Source organism: Lissotriton helveticus, chromosome 3_1 (genome assembly GCF_964261635.1).
Source record: "Lissotriton helveticus chromosome 3_1, aLisHel1.1, whole genome shotgun sequence".
Lineage (NCBI taxonomy): Eukaryota > Metazoa > Chordata > Amphibia > Caudata > Salamandridae > Lissotriton > Lissotriton helveticus.
In genome coordinates, this window is record NC_136061.1 from 1,000,603,120 (window position 1) to 1,000,621,745 (window position 18,626).

At 41.6% G+C, this 18,626-nt stretch overlaps 1 protein-coding gene across 1 annotated transcript in view; it reads right to left on the bottom strand.

Annotated features, from left to right (window-relative positions):
* The window catches only part of AGPS (alkylglycerone phosphate synthase), a 732,223-nt gene that overhangs the window by 446,990 nt on the left and 266,607 nt on the right, over window positions 1–18,626 (bottom strand). The window contains exon 8 of the mRNA XM_078681513.1: window positions 3,683–3,763. Coding sequence (XP_078537639.1) covers window positions 3,683–3,763 — 81 coding nt within the window. The remainder of the gene's footprint in view (window positions 1–3,682; window positions 3,764–18,626) is intronic.

Genomic DNA, 18,626 nt, shown 5'->3' on the forward strand with positions numbered 1-18,626 from the left:
ACATATAAATATTTTTGTATATTCAACAAAAGATATTCCCATGTTTGTGCTTTTCTTACTCATTTATTTGTTGTTTCAATTGAAAATTTGGGTTTGTAATCTAATTATGCTCACCCGCAGAGAAACTCCTTGACAAATAATTAAAGAATTTTCCTATAAATAAAATCCCTTGTAGGCGCCTTTACTTGCCACTCTTTGGATTGCCCAAGCCTCCAACGGTATATTGGGTTCCCCCGTTCTCACGCCTGATTCCACAGGCAGGCAGAAACACAAGATGGCAAAGCAAGAAAAATGCGCACTTTCTAAAAGTGGGGGTTTCAAATACAAAATTTAAAAACAAACTTCGCTAAAAGATGTATTTTTAAATTATGAGCTCAGGGAGCCCAAAATCCAACTCTCTATCTCTTCCCAATTGAAAGTTACACTTTTAAAATGTTACAAGGCAGCTCCAATGATAACTTATCGAGAGAGAGGCCTTTCAAAAATGGTAGCATTTCATGAACAGGACATGTAGAACACACCAGTACATGTCCTACCTTTCACATACACTGCACCCTGCTTGTGTGGCTACCTTAGGCCTACCTTTGGGGTGACTTACATATAGAGAAAGGGAAGGTGGGGGCCTGGCAAGTGGGTGCATTTGCCAGGTTGACATGGCACTTTGAAGCTGCACTCACAGATATTGCAGTGGCAGGTCAGACACAGGTTTACAGGGCTACTCATGTGGGTGCCACAACTAGTGTTGCAGGGCTACTACTAGCATTTGCTTTACAGGCCCTGGGCACACATGGTGCGCTTTACTAGGGACTTATGAGTAAATCAAATAAGCCAATCATGGAATACCAGTCACAATTTACACAGGGAGCGCTTGCACTTACTGTTCAGCAGTGGTAAAGTGCTCAGAGTACTCAGACCCAGCTAAAACGAAGTTCAGCATACAGTCAAAAATACAGGAGGTAGGGGAAAAAAGACAAGGGAGACCACGCCAAACATGCCAGGTCTAACAGTACACTTAAAATCTTGTGGAATATTCTGTAAGGTTATTTACCTATGACTTTCTCTGAATGCAAGTGCAAAAGTATTCTATTCTATTCTATAAACCTCTATTCTACTGACGTTTCGAAATGATGCTGTACACGCATTCAAAGACAGTTGTGGTCTCATTTGTAAGCAAACGTGAATACAACTCAAATTGGAAAGAACCCTGCTCACAAATTACCATAAAACACACCATATTGTTGTATTTACGCATACTTTCCAGAGGTTGATGCATTCCCATGAATCAGGGCAGTGGGGAAATGGAGGTCAACTGAATACCTACTCCAACCCAGCAAGTCAATCAGAGCAGGTGGACATATAATGTATGTTGCCACAGGATGAGTGGGTAAACAGTCTCCGTAAAGTGAAACCAGGGCACTAAGCTGCAGAATCCAAAAGCAACTGAAAGTGAGAATTGCACTTTGTGTGCGCTGCACATCAGACTCATTTTAAGGCATGGGCAATGCGGGCTGTGATCCAGGGCCCCCACCTTTCAAAGGCCCCCATGGTTTGCTTTTCTGACAGTCCTAGAAGGTTTTGATTTTTTTAAATAACTAGTTTAGTAACTTTGTTTTTCTAGCTAGCCCAGGATGCTCAGCCATTCTGGCCCCTATCTAAGAGATAGTGAGGGTTAAGTAAAAATTCCTATTATATTCTGGTTAGATTCATCAGGCGTTTAAAAACTTGAAGTGCATAGGACCAGGCCCAACTACACAAGCTTTTCCCTTTATGCAGTTTGTACCAATGATTATGCAGTAAAGATTGGCATTTTGTCCTCCCTTTGTGAATGCCTTGCTCTTTTGGAGCTACCGCCAGACTGGTGCACTCACAGCCTAGTGCCACCGGACTCTGAATACTAGTCCCACGCAGCAGAGGCAGTGCAGTACACAAAGGCACCCATCAGCACTGTATGCCTAAATGATGGTGACAAACAACCTACAACACATAAAGTGGGTAGAAGGCTTGGTCGGACCACTAGTCTTACTGCTTTTCTGGTGCAGTCCACCTGGAGACTGCTTTCACCGATATAGGCCCCCAGGGTAGGCCACAAGAGTATGTCACATGTTAATGTGCAGTGCAGAACAGCATTAGATGAATCCTTCTTGACTGCACAGACAATGTTGAGTCACTGCTGGGTCACTGCAATCGGACCACAGTACCAACTGACTCAGCATTCCTGTTCCTCGCACAGCAGGGACTGGACTGCATTAAACATGTGCACTCCATATGTACAGGCCCAAAGTACAAGTAACCAGTCCACCGCACCACATGCAGCAGGCTGGTTCACACCAGTAGTCATTTAGTCTTTCTGCTCCTTTGGTGCTGGCCAGACAGAGATGAACTGTTTTGCCAAGATGCAGGTTGGCCAAGGAAGAGAGCTGTAAATGATTCCACCATAGTTACCGAGGTCGTGAATGAGCCAAAAATGTACAATAAATTCAGCATTCGGTTTCCTTACAGTGTAACGTTGGAAAGACGGAAGTCATGTTGTTTGGTGAGGCAAAATTGCTCTGGACCCCAGACTGGTGGCCACAAGATCTCGGCCCAGTGCCTAAGCCTAAACAAACTGTTAAGAACCTGGGGGTCCGTTTAGATCAGGAGCTTACTCTCAAACAACATGGCAACCAGGTGGCGGGAGCCTGCTTTCATGTAATTGGTATGCTGCGAAAAATCTTCCCATTACTACCTGATAATACTAGGAAGACGCTGGTCCAGGCACTTGTTTTGAGTCGCCTGGACTACTGCAATGGCCTTCTCCTGTCGGCCAACGAGGGAGTGTTGAACAGACTTCAGGTGGCTCAGAACACGGCTGCCCGCCTGGTTCTGAATGCCCCTCCCCGCACGCCGTCCAAACCTCTACTGACAAAACTACATTGGTTATCTGTCAGACAGAGGGCCAAGTTCAAAGTATGTTGTACCATCCACAAAAGCCTGAATGGAATGGGCCCTGCATACTTGAACACTAAATTTATACCTTATATACCATCTAGGACACTTAGATCTAGTGAACAAGGCCTTCTGTGTGTCCCCAGAGCAAAGAAGACCAGACATGGAGCAAAAACATTATCCATAGCCGGACCCTCTCTCTGGAATAGCCTCCCAATATCTCTCAGGCTGTGTGGAGATCATCTTCCTTTTAGGAAAATGCTAAACACTTTCTTGTTTGAACAGTAGATCACATTAGCTTCTAGCATCCCTTCCTCCTAATTCTTTGTAGAAGCCAAAAGCGCGGAGATACTCCTTCGGGAGTGAAGCCAGCGCGATACAAACCCGCAAATAAATAAATCGTTCCAAGACGACCCCAAATTATGTTTGTCCTCGGGCCTCCAAAATCTTAAGATGTCCCTCCAGCTCATTGCTTAACCAATTTTCTGTGTTACTATTACCAAACTAAAATGTACTCAATACACAGATCACTCTAGGATGAAGAGCCAGAGTGTGCCCTGTCAGGATGTCAGCTGCGAGCTTAATTCACCACATTAAGCACATAATACCATCACACCTGACAGATGAATACATAAAGACTGTTGATTCATGAAAAAACTGTGCGAAATACACATGATGATTTGATACGCACAGGTCACAAATATTTTCAGAAAGGTACAGGTTTTTAAAACACTATTTAGAACTCAGTATTAAATACCTGTTTCTCTAAATCTTGACCAATAATCCCAGCTTCCACATGAGCAGTTAAATTTTTTTCATCTATCCAAAGTATCCGATTCTGTTTGAAAGAAAAATTATATCAGATAAATCAAAGTAAACAATTAGAAAATGTATACTCTTTTTACAGTGCAGGTCTTCAGAAACATGTCAAACAAACTCTGAATGTGTAAGAAAATCCATTACAGCACAAACTGAGAGGCATGTCCAAAGAATGTCTCAGACTTCGTAAGGATTTCAATTAGCATGAAAAGTAGAATTTTAATACTAACCCAGTGTTCAAGGACATTATTGCCGTCTGGCTGGCAATAAAAGGACAAATCCAGGCACACAGACACAAACACTCCTCTCCAACCACCCCTTGATAAGAGATAAACATATAGAAAGAGAATGAGATGGACTGAAAGACAAAAGAATAGAAGGACTAAAAGAGAACAATCGAGATAAGAGGAAGATGTAGGATGTAGCGGAGGCTTCAACTTTGGTTGAACTCGAAAAATTGCCTTCTCATCTATCCTATTTTGTACAGCAATTATTATTGACCTAATAAAATAGGGATTGTGTTAGAAACCGTTAAAACTAGCAGTCACTTTTAAACATGCTATAAAAACAAAGTATTGACATTGCGACTTTTTCCTGTTATAGTAGTGCGCAATAACCCTACTCTAGAATTCTTGGAATAGTGGCAGATATTCAAGGAATTATCTTTTAAAAATGAACTTGTCGCAGGCCAAGTTATATTAAAATTCAAAGACCTATAATGGAGCTTTTCTTTAACTCTCTGGGAAAAAAGTAACTACTTAGGTTTAAGACAACGATTACTCTTAAGTTCTGTACATCAAAAACGTCCAATATCTGAATAACATCAATACAGATGGGATATGGAGCAGTATAGAGTTCTGTATTATACAAGAGTTTCTCTTAATTGGCAATTTGAAAAAAATTGGAAAACAATGAGAGAGAAAGTTTTTTTTTTAATAGGGAATACTCCTTGTCCCCATGGCCAATGATAAACAAACAAATGGAGGAGTACCCCCAGGAGGAGAGGTGCACACAATGCTTAGAAGGACAAATTCATCCTTTGTTAGAAGACCCCCTCACTCACCAATCTAGTTGGTAACATGCTTCATCATTGGGGGTCCCACCCGGATAGCAGAGTGCCATCCGGGTGTGCTGCGACACCTGACTACAGTGGAGCGGGTTCGTTTTTTGGATTTTTCATGAGTGAAAAAAAGTGTTAGTGATTTAAAAATTGTCCAGTTAACTACTCGCTGTCAAAACTTTATTCTGGAGTGACTGGGCAACAATAACATATTTATAAGATTATGTTGTGAGATAAAATAGGTCTACATGCTTCAACCGCTTGTATAATTGTAGGGTTTGTCAGGACCAGTGATGGTAGCCTGGGTTGTATACACTCGCTAAGGTGTACCCTGTCCTTGACTACGTGGAAAAAAAAAAACACTAAAAAACTCAGTGATTGTAAAATGTTCTTCTCGAGGGTTCCTAGAAAAGAAAACCTGCAAAGGAAGAAGAAAACAAGAAAAAAGACAAACACACAGTACAATACATTAGACAGAGCGTGCTCGAAGTGCTCCTCATATTTGACATCCAAAGTGATGATGAAATACAGTGGATGTTAATGCATGGCTCACAAGTGGTCATGCCGGGGTGCCATTCAGGTAAAAGGAGCACCATTGGGCTTCAAAAAGAGCCTGTGAATGTATATTACAGCCCACTCAATGCTGTGTGCCTGTGCACCCATAACCCACTCACTGGTTCAAAACGTGAGTGAAAGGGAGTGCGGTTCCCAGGGAAGTAAAATCGCTCCCCAATCCACAAAAACATAATCTGTGACACCACAGTCCTACCTAATTTGGCATGGTATCCAATTTATAAAAAAAATATTGTTGCCCAGTCACTCCAATATAAAGTTTTGACAGCGAGTAGTTAACTGGACAATTTTTAAATCACTAACACTTTTTTACACTCTCACGAAAAATCCAAAAAACGAACCCGCTCCACTGTAGTCAGGTGTCGCAGCACAACCGGATGGCACTCTGCTATCCGGGTGGGACCCCCGATGATGAAGCATGTCACCAACTAGGTTGGTGAGTGAGGGGTCTTCTAACAAAGGATGAATTTTTCCTTCTGAGCATTGTGTGCACTTCTACATCTCTGACGGAGGCATTGAGGCGCCTCCTGGGGGTACTCCTGCATTTGTTTGTTTATAATTTGAAAAAAATTACAAATAAGAAAATGCACAAGCCAAGGTTGTATATGCCGTCACGTTCGGGTTCATACCCCGTTTCTTTAAAGGCTTGGTTTTGAGTTGGTTTTTTTTGTGTACATATTTGAAGCGGTTCATGGCTTTGAAGTGCTCAGCAGCACCAGTGACCGGCCCCCTTAAAGAAATTACTATACATCATTAAAACCATAAATTCATAGTTGTCGATTCGTTTTTTACTGGCACAGGTAAATACTCATTTACAGTGTATATTCGAGTATCGCCTTCACTGTGATGTGTTTTCCTCAAGAATAATTACTTGGATGTAACCCAGGGGTTGTGTACATTTTCTGTTAGCGTTTTTCAGTTTTTGTGTGAATGTATAACTACAAACATTTGCTTCTATCCTCATTACTAATGGTATTGGTAAAATTGGCTTGTATTTCTATTCCAACAATTTAATTATTTTTCAACCAAACGTTTAGTTTATTAAATAATTCTGTTTCCGGCCACTAGATGGCAGCACGCGCTTGTTTCTATGGTACGCCGCAACTCCAACATTCCAATATTTATGTTTAGAGGGCACGATATAAACCTTTTACGTCACTAGTTTTTCAACAACGTCCGATCTAAAACTCTTTTGGTAACACAAAGTAATATGCTAGCGACATCATTGTGCTCGCGGACTCGGCATCTTTATGAAAAGTGTTATGGTTCTATTTCTTCTATCAGTGTTAACACACAGGAAGAATTGGAGGCTTCAATCACCTGTTTGTCTCCCCAAAAGATGCATAACCGCAAAGAAACGCTGTGAGTGACCTACTTTGTGAGGAGTGGAATTTTCTCTCCTCTCTCTAGTCATGTGTAGCTATCCTAGGTGATGTGGTCTCACCCACATAATGTGGCCTCACCCACATAATGTGGCATGCTTCATCATAGGCCGCCTCACCCCACCCTGGTAGGATACTTGTACCAGGGCGGACTTGACCTCACACATTTGTAGAAGGAGTTCTTAAGATATAATCTTCTGAATAATATTACCGGAATCCAGTGTAAACCTTCAGCAATATCTTAAGGTAACACCACAAAGATTGCCTTTTATTAGTTGGTACCTAAGGTATGAATAAAAAAACTTTAGGTTATATTCAGAGGATGCTGTTAGGTACAATGTCATCTGCACCCCCATTTCGCCAACATGTTTCTGCCTCCTAATAGCCACAAATAGGTCTCGGCATACTTTGGGGCTCAAGAAGGATTTCTACTCTATATTTATTTTATATGTAAAAACAAATCAAAGGGAAGGTCCTACCTCCCTTTATACATCATATATAGCAGCTAGGAGAAAAGCAGCACACATTTAGACAAAACGTTATGTCTGATGGACCGTTCCTAATTTGGTGGAGGTCAAGGACGAACATATTAAGCGGGCAGGTGGGTGAAGAAGGAACCAATCACAACAGGAACTGAGCTGTTGGGAGAGATGGAGTGAGGGTGATGAGCAGGAAGTTGAGCAAAAGGAAGGGCAGCAAAGACGGAGTAAAGGGGTAACACCCGGTAAAGATGTAGGAGCAGTGACTCAGGGCAGACGGGGTAAAGACTGAGAAAAGCATCACACAGAGGGTGGGACGGGAGGGAGCAACCAGATGTCAATGCTCAAGGGAAAGAATAAGGGCCATGAGCTTCCACTTAGTGGTTCAGATCAGTGCTTCCAAAACGTTTTAGAACCATAAACCAATTTTTGCAGAAAAAAAACTTTTGTAACCCACTTAACTTCAATGGACATGAGGGCAGGTCGATTTTAGAATGTAAGTAAAGCATCCTGTGGTATTTCATTATTTACAGACAGCACATTTTCCATTGCAAAGGCCACTAAGTTTGCACATATGTACAGTTTTACTGATAAAACGATATAGCACACAAATGATAATGAGTGGAAATCGGGTTTCTGTGAAAAGTTACCATTTTGGCAACACCAAGTAAAGTGTCTTGATTTGTTTTCATCTTATTACAATCTCGGTTTCCAGCACACTTTATAATTACAAACAATGCAAATGCCTTTCATTTTGGTCTTCCTAACTGCTGAATCCATTCAATTCATTTACAGGATTTTACATTTTGAAATGAGTTAAAAAACGACATCCTACAGCCTTTCCTTTCACACTGCCTGTACTCAGTCAAGACTGTCCCATAAATAACTTCGAAAACTCCTCTCACGTTCCAGTCAGTGAAGGAAAAGTAAACATCAATCTCTGTGTTAAAAGAATAAGTAGTAATTTGTCAAAAGAAATAGCCTGACATTTGACCTCTCTCTTTTAAACATGATAAACAGAGAATTTAAATGCATCTTAATTTATTGCTTGTACTTTCCTGACACACCACAACTTAGCTCACAAGAATTAGAAAATGCTGCTTTAGCAGCATGCAAAACAAAGATTAGTTACTTGAGAACACCAGTCGAAGGAAACTATCCATACAAAAAGTACACCAAGACCGAAAAGCTCCTTGCTGGGACACACAGAATAATAGGGAGAAAAGCCACCGAATCAGTAGGGGCCAATGACCAACAAAAAAGGTCATCCAGTCAGAAGAGAGAGGCAGACCCAAAGCCCCCTCTAAGTAAATGGTATGTATTAGAAACAACAGGTTTGGATACAAACAGCTAAAGGAGTCTGTATCCAAGACCTAAAAAGGAAGACACATTTCTGCAAAGAAAATCATATTCATGATCTATAGAGGGCCTACAGACCAGATTGGCCCATTCAGTCCCATATAAATGAGAGCCGCCCTCCTATTTCTAAAGTTTTTTTTAACACAATCTTGTCTCATTTCAAGACAAGCATGTGCAGCACTCTCAACATCCCTAGCTATGTACACTAGCCATACATCCCAATACATCCAAACATATACACATGCACAACAGGAAAAAAAAGAAACAGTAAGAAAGACAGAGGAGAAAGAAGAGAAACATTCATTCCCAAAGCCAACTGGTATCATCCCTGAAACCTACTGGCTTTGAAAAGGCTCATTTGCCCCCAAGTCAGCTGCTACACATGGGTATACAGGTGGGCGGCCAACTTGGAATGGCTTTTCTGATGTTTCTTTAAAAAAAAAATCATTGTATAATGGCTGCAATGCTTGCCCCGATTTCCTCCTCTGTGTATGTGTGCCACAAAGAACTGAAAATCCCCTATATTGAAGATTATATTATGGCACATCCAGCACTATTTTGGGTTGCAATTTGGAAGAACAGCTCATCAACCCTCAATAGAGACATAATAATGGACTGCCTTAGTTGTGAGAGGGGTGGGGGCATACCATGGCTCGCTGCAGTAAAAAATAGCCTTACAAGCGTGAACCACCTGCGCATTTTTTCTAACCCAATCTAATTCGAATCAATTAGTAAAAAGGTGATACAAGAGGCACTGTATAAAAAGTATAGTGATGAAAGGCATCAGGAAGAAATCAAGAAAACCTCAGTTGAAAGGTATATGCCCATAGAGGATTGTTCTCACTTGCTTCCCAGATACCTTTTAAAACCTATAGGACACTAGGAAAGGGGGTTGCTATTTCGCTTACAGGTAGGCACTATGAAATATTTATTATGTTTCCCTCTGGGCTACATTACTGATCTTGATGCACTGCCCTGCACATGCAACACACATAGTAATCAAACAATGTTGCATTTTTTATTTTTTTGTAGTTTCTATTCTAAATTCACAAAAAGCTTTTTGATACCCTTTTTTAAAAAAACGCGCCATTTTCAACTTCAGGGCAGCCTACACGGAAGTGTGTAAACTAGAGGAAGATGAATTAATTTTCCCCTTTGGTTCATTCCTGAAGTCAGCTGTACGGTCACGAAGAACTATGGGTATTCAATGAAGGTCGTCAGAATTGCATATCATCATTGTAATGTTGTTAAACGCACCCTATCGATTTTGAATATATGATACATTCTGTAAATTGTGGTCCATTTTAGCCATTGTTCTAAACGAACTGTACCTCTTTGCCTTAATATGTTTTTATGGATATTTTATATTCGAATAAAAATATCTTGAATTGAACTAAATGCTTGTGCACATTTGCATGACAGAGACTTTCTTATAATTTGCTTTTACTTTAGTCTCAAGTTATTGCTCAATCGTAGAATAAAAAATTAAGAAATAAAGGTGGGTGGGCACAATGGCAGGTGTGTGGTAATCTCGCTCTAATTTATATTCCCCCCCAAATCTGACTACATCCTGGCTGATCTAACCTTAGAACGCAAAAATGGCTAACATGACTGATATCCAGGACGATACACCTGCTAGAGAGGAGTGGCTGGAGGCGTCCCAGAAGGAGGCATAGCGTGGACGCACTTGGACAGCAGTGCCAGACCCAGAGAGTGTTCCGTGGCGGAGAAGAGTCACAGCCAGGGTTGGATTGGGATTAATAATAATAATACGGACACTTATAAAGCGCGACAGCTACCTCAAACAGAGGTGTCCGGGCACTGAAGGGGACAGTAGTGCAGCAGAGGACAGCCTCCGGACCCTAATCTGCCCCAAAGAGCCAGGTTTTAACCATTCCCCTGAAAAGGGTCCCAGTTTCTATGGTGCGGAAGTTACTGGACAGAGAATTCCACAATTTTGCTGCACCGAATGCAAAAGATCTGCCCCCATACGCGACTTCTTGAAATGGGGAATGCAGAGTAAAAATTGTGAATTGGACCTCAAGGATCTTGACTGCTTATATCCACGTAATCTGTGTTTTAGATAGTTGGGGCATATGCCATGCATGGCTCGGAATGGCAGTGTCAAGGCCTTAAATTCAATTCTTTTGACCACTGGGAGCCAATGAAATGCTTTTAGATGCGGAGAGACATGTTCACGAAAAGGGACTCGCCTATCTGCCTCACAGCCGCATTTTGGTTGGCCCAGATAGAAGCCGTTTGCATAGTCCAGCCTAGATGCCACTAAGGCATGTACTATGCTTTTCCGGCACTCCTCTGGCAGCAGATGCAGAAATTTCTTCAAATTCCTCAATTTACAAAAGCAGGTAGGCGTCAACTGACGTATCTGTGTCGAGAATGAGAGGTCAGCCTCCCACTTCACACCCAGTTTTGTATACAGTCTGCAGGGGATGGTCCATTTCTGTAGGCCACCAGATATCCGAAGCACACTAATCGGCCCAAGCACACTAAAAAAAAGTGGCCCACATTTGCATATTACCTTTCCACAAAACACTGCTCCGGCGAAGTTTTATAAAAAAGAAAGAGGTGGGGGAGTCTCTGACAGAGGCATGTTTTCTTAATTTTACTTAGATTAAAAAAAATACACAGATTAGTTCACACTGGACATACCTGAAAACAAGTGAGACCACTTTTGCTCAGGCACCCTACCCCCGCTCAATAAACATACATGAAAGAGCCGGGCCAACGAGAGATAGGAAGTGACACCTCTTCCCGTTGATAAAAGGGAGGTAATGAACGCCCATCTGCCTCCAGAAAGGCCACTCAGGCACCCATTGGGCCACTGGCGGCATCCAAACAACTTAGATACCGCCCAAATTGCCCAGGCTGTCCAAAAATGCAGCCCACAGCTGGAACTCTGATACCGGCCCCTCTGCCACTGCCCGAATCCCCACCGTACCAATCCGACCCTGGCACAGCATCCCAACAGCTGCAACTTACCACAGCACAGGTGCTGCACCCTAGAACTACACCGCCTCTTGGAATTAGGGCACATGGGGATGTCATCGGAGTGCCAGCGAGAATCCCAGAGGCAGGGGTAGAATGAGCTCCCAAGAGCAGCAAGCAGGGGTGTGGCCTGAGGCGAGTGGCGGACATACCTATGGATGAAGCCGTGTGTTGTCAAATTCCTTCCCTAATGAACATGGAATGAGGCAGGTCTGTCCCTTTCATCAATGCTGTTTCGCCTTGGTGATACAACCTCTTGCACTGTGGATCAGGGTGGATCAATTACAGTGGCAGCTGGTGAATTTTAAACTAGGTAGGGCATAAATGCCTACACTAGGTGATCCAGAGTGGCTATAATGAGCTATGGTGAGTTTGGGCTTCTCCCCTTCCCCAAGATATTTTTGTAAATAACACAGATGCTAACCACTATATCCATGGCATTTTCTTAACTTATCTAGTATCCCAATGGTTCAACAAGTTGATATGAGGGGGAACTATTGAAATATAGTAAAAGGTCAGACTGTAGCAGCAGAAACTATGTACTTCACTGGCTTTGTCTGCCAAAACAAAATACTAACAAACGTAATTTAGTTGCTAGGAGAGGACAATGCCTCTTTTGATATGCCTGTGCTACATCAGTATTGACTGACTGATCTCTGACAATGCGCAAAGAGAAGAGACGGTGAACATTACAAACTGCATCAAGAACCTGTACTGTGAAGACAGGATCATATTGCTACCCTAATTTACAAAATACAAAAGTACACTGACATAGTAAAGCCTCCCTGGGCCCTAATGCAAGCAAGAACAAGCAGTGGCATAGCCAATAGGCCTCACCCTTTGGATCTTATACGTTTTTAGCTATGCAGCACCTTATCCTGGAACACATTAAAAACAATGTAAATGATGTAATAAAAAAATATATAAATGCAACCATCTAAGTTCATTCATGTCACCTCTATGAAGTACGATCCATCGGATTCCAGTTCCATTCTGGTCATTAATATCAGCAATCCAAAATGCACGACTAGTCATGGGTACGTATATAAACCAATAAATTTAAGCTTTACCCGAAACTCTATTCCACCAAAATAGTAAAATAGTGGTGTGGTTGAGAAAAAAAAAAAGACGATGAACTGCAACAGTTGATGCTTATTATGAAAGAATACAAGAACTCATACAGCATGAGTATGGCAGCTGTCAATTCCCATCTCCAAGATGGATGGCAGCCAGGTAAGCTCGTTTTGCTAAAGATCGAGCCACTTCTGTCATTTTGAGTGTGGCTTAGTTTGTCCACAATGAACATGGGACGATGTGTGCAAGTGAAATGGGCCCACACGGACCAGCTGGAACGGAAGTACGGAAATTGTGGCGATGCCCGATATTCCAACTATCCTTCTATGAGTTTGAAGGCTTTTCAAAATAAAAGAAACTTAATTTCCTTCTTCTTTTTGTTAATGATTTGTAAAATAAATGTGTGTGCCAAATACGTAATGCATTATCCCTTTGCAAATGACAATGGTCGCTGGACTTCAAGGTCTTTCACCCCAATGTATTTAATTTCGATTGTTTTGACTGATATGAAAATAACTGTGTAATGTTAAACATATCACTCAGCAATAAAAATACTGGCATGTAGAAGATTTAAGCAAAAGATTTAGAAAACGGTACTTTTCAAAAGGTCATTTAAATGGAAATTCCTTGCTGCTATGGCCTTTCATATTTCTTTACATATTACACCAATGTGTTGTATGGCTGAAAGTGCTAACTTTATTATTTGGAATTGAGAAAAAAAGATTATGAAATTAGCAAAAGATCAGTTGGTACCGTTTTGCAGAAAATGCAGGGCTTTCAGAACATCACTCCACCCATCAGTATTTTAGGAAACGATTTGTATTTAAAGTTCTTTTAAATGTCCTATTAATATCTCGACTGTGCCACAGTTTTGTGAAACAATCTAGGGACACAGTATTAGAATACACAAAAGGAGCAAATCATTAAATACACACTATAACAGCGTATCCAGAGAGCCAAGAGTAACTGATGAACATACGGCAATTTTATATGATTTTATTAAGCAAATTAAGCTATTTTGGGACATAAGCCTGCCAACAATAACATCTTCATGCAAAACATAAAAGTGACCTGCGGGTAGGCCTCGACAGTGGCATGAAAGTTAAACTATAGCACTAGTACTAATAAGTTGACTCACGCTGCATCTGGCATGCATAGGTGGATAATTAAAATGATGCTTGTAGTGTACACATTCAAAGGCAACAACATGAATAAGGCCTGACGGCTGGACTGGAAGATGCAATTGTGCGAGCCCTAGGTTTACTAAAATAGAATGCGGCTGACAATGCACTAATACCAAATCTGGGAGAGAAACAAATTGTAATTTTGGCATTTTTTGCGGTTTAAAATCAGTGCTTGTTCTTCTAAAACCGCGCTTTTCATAACAGATATTTTACAGAAATGTTTTTGTGAGTGCCGCGGTAATGTACCTCTTAGTACTATCAATTTCCGGCATGGACAGTGAAATATATTGTCTACACTACAGCTGTGCCAAGCGCCAAAAACACATTTTGCTCTCTTTGGTGGCCCCGTCCAGCCTCTACACATGTGACTGCTTGATCGTCGCTGGGCGAGGCTGCACAAATAAACAAACAACATTAAAGCACCGGGTGAATCCGGCACCTTTAAGTTGCCCTTAATGACGCATTAACAGCGGGTGGCAAGCTCCATGGCCAGATGATGTTCTTTAGTAGAGAAGGCACGGACTGCGGGAGGGGTGGAGAAGGCATGGGCAGTAAGAGAACCTCATTAAAGAAAATAGTGCTCACAATGTAAATGATACATACTGTGTAACACTCAACGTAAAGGGGCAGTATTCATGGAAGGATACAAATGACGACATGGCTGTCATAAGCAGGGATTAACAAGCCTATAAACCAATCGGAAGGCAGCATTTAGGAAGGACAAAGTCCCAAGCCAAAGAAAAAGATGGGCGGGGGAGTAGGCGGGGCTTCCCTCATGTAATGAACTACCACAGATCAACCCCAGAGCAGTGCTTGCGCACTGGCTCAGGGGCTTGTCCTAAAAATGGGCCTATCGAACCAGGATTTGCTTTGAAAGCAGGGGTGAAGAGGGCCCAACACACTACAGGATTCCAGTGCAACTGCACCTGTTGTGCTATCAGTAGCTACACTCATTTAATCTCAAATGCTAGCATCATCAAAACAAAAAAAGCCATTCGCATGAAATCAGAAACCCGGAAGCTCTGTTAAAGCTGAAGTCAGATCCTTTCACCAGTTTGGCAGACCGGTTTTTTACAGGTCTTTTAATATACATCGGGGATTATTTCACTGGTTTTACAGATCAGCTTAATAACAGGCTTGTGTCCTCGCTATCTACTGGGCTCAAGACTTACCACCCCGCAGGATTTCATATGGGGTGCACTAATTTATATAAACATATACACTCCGGGGCATGCATACAATGACAATTATGCTGACATGCATACACAGTCACCAGCACGCAGGCAAACATACAAGGACACGCACATTCATACAAAGTAAAACTAGTAAAGAAAAAAACATACCTGATGTAGGCCTCGTCAGCACAAGCTGGAATGCTCGATTAGCAGGGCCCACGATTTTCGAATGGCATAACTGGCAAGCAGCTCATCAGAGTTAGGTCAAAGAGCTTCTACCTAATCAGAAGCGCGGCTATGGTTAGAGGTAAACTTCTTTTCTCTATTCCAATTTCTGATAGAGTAAAAGGGGGCATGATTGACAAGCCTTGACGCTCCATTATCTGACATTCCGCACTGCGTGACGCTAGTACAGCATGTCAGATATGTATTGTGACTGTGTGAGGCAGGGCTATAACAGTCCTCACCTGACGCATGCGTAATACAAGTAGTGAAGCTCTCTTCAGCTGGCAAGCGGACATTACAGCGTTTATATGCAAACAAACTATCTGAGATGATTTGTTTATATGTAAAAGCTGAATGCAACACCTGAAGCGATTAACTGCAGAGAGAGGCAGTGGGTTGACGCCCTGGCGTACCCAATGGAGGACCTGCTAATGGATCGATTGATACAAGGTTTTCCCATAGAATGGGCTATAGAGGTTAGTGTGGCTCTATACGCGGAGGACCTATTGTTATTTTTGATACACAAAATATGGAACGGCTATTGAATAATGCATGCTCAGAATCTATACGGGAAGGCATCTGGTCTCAGTTACCTGAGGGAAGTCAGCGATGTTCCAAATTTGGGACCCCAGGGTTTCCAAGTCCCAAGCCCCAAAAATAAACACACCAACAAAGAGGTTTAAGTACCTAAATATACATATAATATTATATTCCACAGAAGGCAGAGAATTCAATATAGCCCCTTTCCTAACCAAGCTGGAACAAGACCTTTGTGCTTGGGACACCCTACCTGTATATTTCATATGCAGAATACCCCTTCATAAAAGGACTGCCCTGCCCAAGATTTTATATGTGATGCCCATTTACTCTTACGCTGCCCCAAACTGTTCCTTCACTAAGATTACATCTGTATCCTTGACCTTTGTATGGGAAGGCACAATGATCTTGGCTCAGATGCATACAGTGTACCTAGAATGGTGGTTTGGATATGACAGATGTCTGCCTATACTCCTGGGCCTCTAAATTTCTAAACATTAATGACTAGTGTATCTCTAATAGGGATGACCCCTCGATTAGGGGAAAAAGCAGTACTCCATGAGCCATTATTAATTTATTATCTTTATGTCACCCGCTACCCATAAAATCTACCCTTACCCAACCGGAATTGCACTTTGGTGCTGGCAGGCGGCACTTATGTGGATAGGAAGGAAAAACAAACTAACCAGTGAAACACTGGTATCGGTCAGTAAGGTGCTATCTCAAGTGTCACAGCTTCAGGGTCAGCCAATAGGATTTAAAAGGCATCTCCATACAGGGGAACGTTTGCGAACCTAGACCGTTAAAAGTCATGCGAGACCCTAAGAATAAAATCGACAGAAATTGCAATTTTGTGTTTTAAATACATACAGCTTCATCATGCACTAGATCAATATTGCATTACACTGTTGTCTTTAGCTGCATTCAAACCCTAGCAAGCAAAGGTGTTGCAGCCTATGGCAAGAAACAGTTTCCAATATATATAAATCACTGGTAATAAACACCACCGATCACTTCACGGCATTAAACAAAAAAAACACAATGGGAAAGGGACATAGGACATCTGGAAGTTGAAGAAAGTGTGGAGGCCAGAATGGCTCCCTGTAAGGTCACACTACTGACTCGCCTGAGCCTCATCCAGATTATGTCTGTATTGGTCCTATTACTCACCCAAGAGATTTAAGAGCATGGGTTGACTAACCACTGCAACGTGCCAAAGATGCAAAGATATGGCTTCAGATTGGGTACAAGTGGTGGGGATTGCATAGTGATTCAAAATTATTGGAAGGATATTACCCATCTTCTCTAAAGAGCGCTGAGGATCGTGGATGCACTTATTCCAAAGCCATGTTTATTTGGCACCAGTGGGAGTGGGATTGATCTGGATATGCAGGACAATTGCTACATATGAAATGTGTCATTGTCAAGCGTTATATGGGTAAAATGTGTCGGTCCGACAAAAGCCCTACTAAGGTGGAATTGCTGAGGGCATGGAGCACTGGGAATTGATAGAGAAAACAGTTTATCCAGCTAGACGGTGCCTAAAGAAACAAGCCATAATTTGGGGTCCATGGTGTGAATATTTCGGTTCAAATATGGAGCACACCACATCTATCTTTTCCTAGAGAATGAGGCGACGTGAAGATGGTGAGGTCATGGTGGGTGCTTTGCGACTCACCTAAGATTCCTCTCATTCTGCTAAACTGTTTTTATGTGATGTCTAGAGAAACTAAATTGGTACTTTTATATTCTCCAGTTGCAATTCTGCACTTAAACAGAGTATTACAAAAATAAAGAAAGTATGCATGGGATGCTGCACTATAGGGGAAAATGACTGGCTAGAAGAAGTGTGTAGCAACTGGATCCTCCCAAAAATAATTTAAACAAATAAAAAATGGACTAAAAAGGGAAGGATGAGAGGCAGAGGCATGTTGGTGGTGGTCGGATATAGATGGCGTAGGAAGTGAGGGTCAGGTGCATATGTCTAAACGCCATCAGCCCAGCAGTTGAGTGCAGTTGGCAGACAAAAAAAATGATTAAGGAAAAAGATAATTCATTTATTTTAAAAATTAAAGCAGAAAGAGAGTGAGGAAAGTGATGAACCTCAATGGATTGTCAAAAGCCAAATAAAAATGTAGTCATATCATGTCAGCAGTGGAAGGATGTAAGCCAACCTAGCAGAAATATGGTAAGGAGAAAAGCTCCAATGGGCGGGACAAACCGAGGAATAGGAAGAAAAAACATTGAATGAGGAGAAAGGAACAGAGAGAAATGAACGTCATCGAACCATGAGCGGGGGTGACCTAAAGTTGACTCTTAGCATAGTGTATGAAAGGCAATAGTTCTTTAACAGACATCTAAAGTTATAGATCGAGACCATAAAACGTAATAAATAGAGAGAGACTTTAAAAATAGCTAAATTTACAAAATATTTAAACCAGTGCTGTCTAATATAGGTCCACAAGAGGCAAACTCATCATATATGACTGAATATCAATTCGTTTTTGGGACAACTTTAAACCGTTTTTGGGATTCATTGGAATCACTAGTTAAATAAGGGGTTGGTGAAATTGCATAATTTTTTCAAATAATTATTTTCATGAAAATTATACAAATTATGCTTAGGTAGTAGGCGGTTGTCGAGGTTGTAAGAGAAACGTGAGTTTTATTCTAATGCTGAAAACACAGGCTCAATGTGCTGATCAGTCCCCTGTCTGACATCTTCCTGAAGCACTCTCTCATGTGCAAAATTCCCACAAAAAGGCTAAGCACAAGAAGAAAATGCACACAAATGTAAAACCTAAAATTGGGATTCAAGTAAACTGATA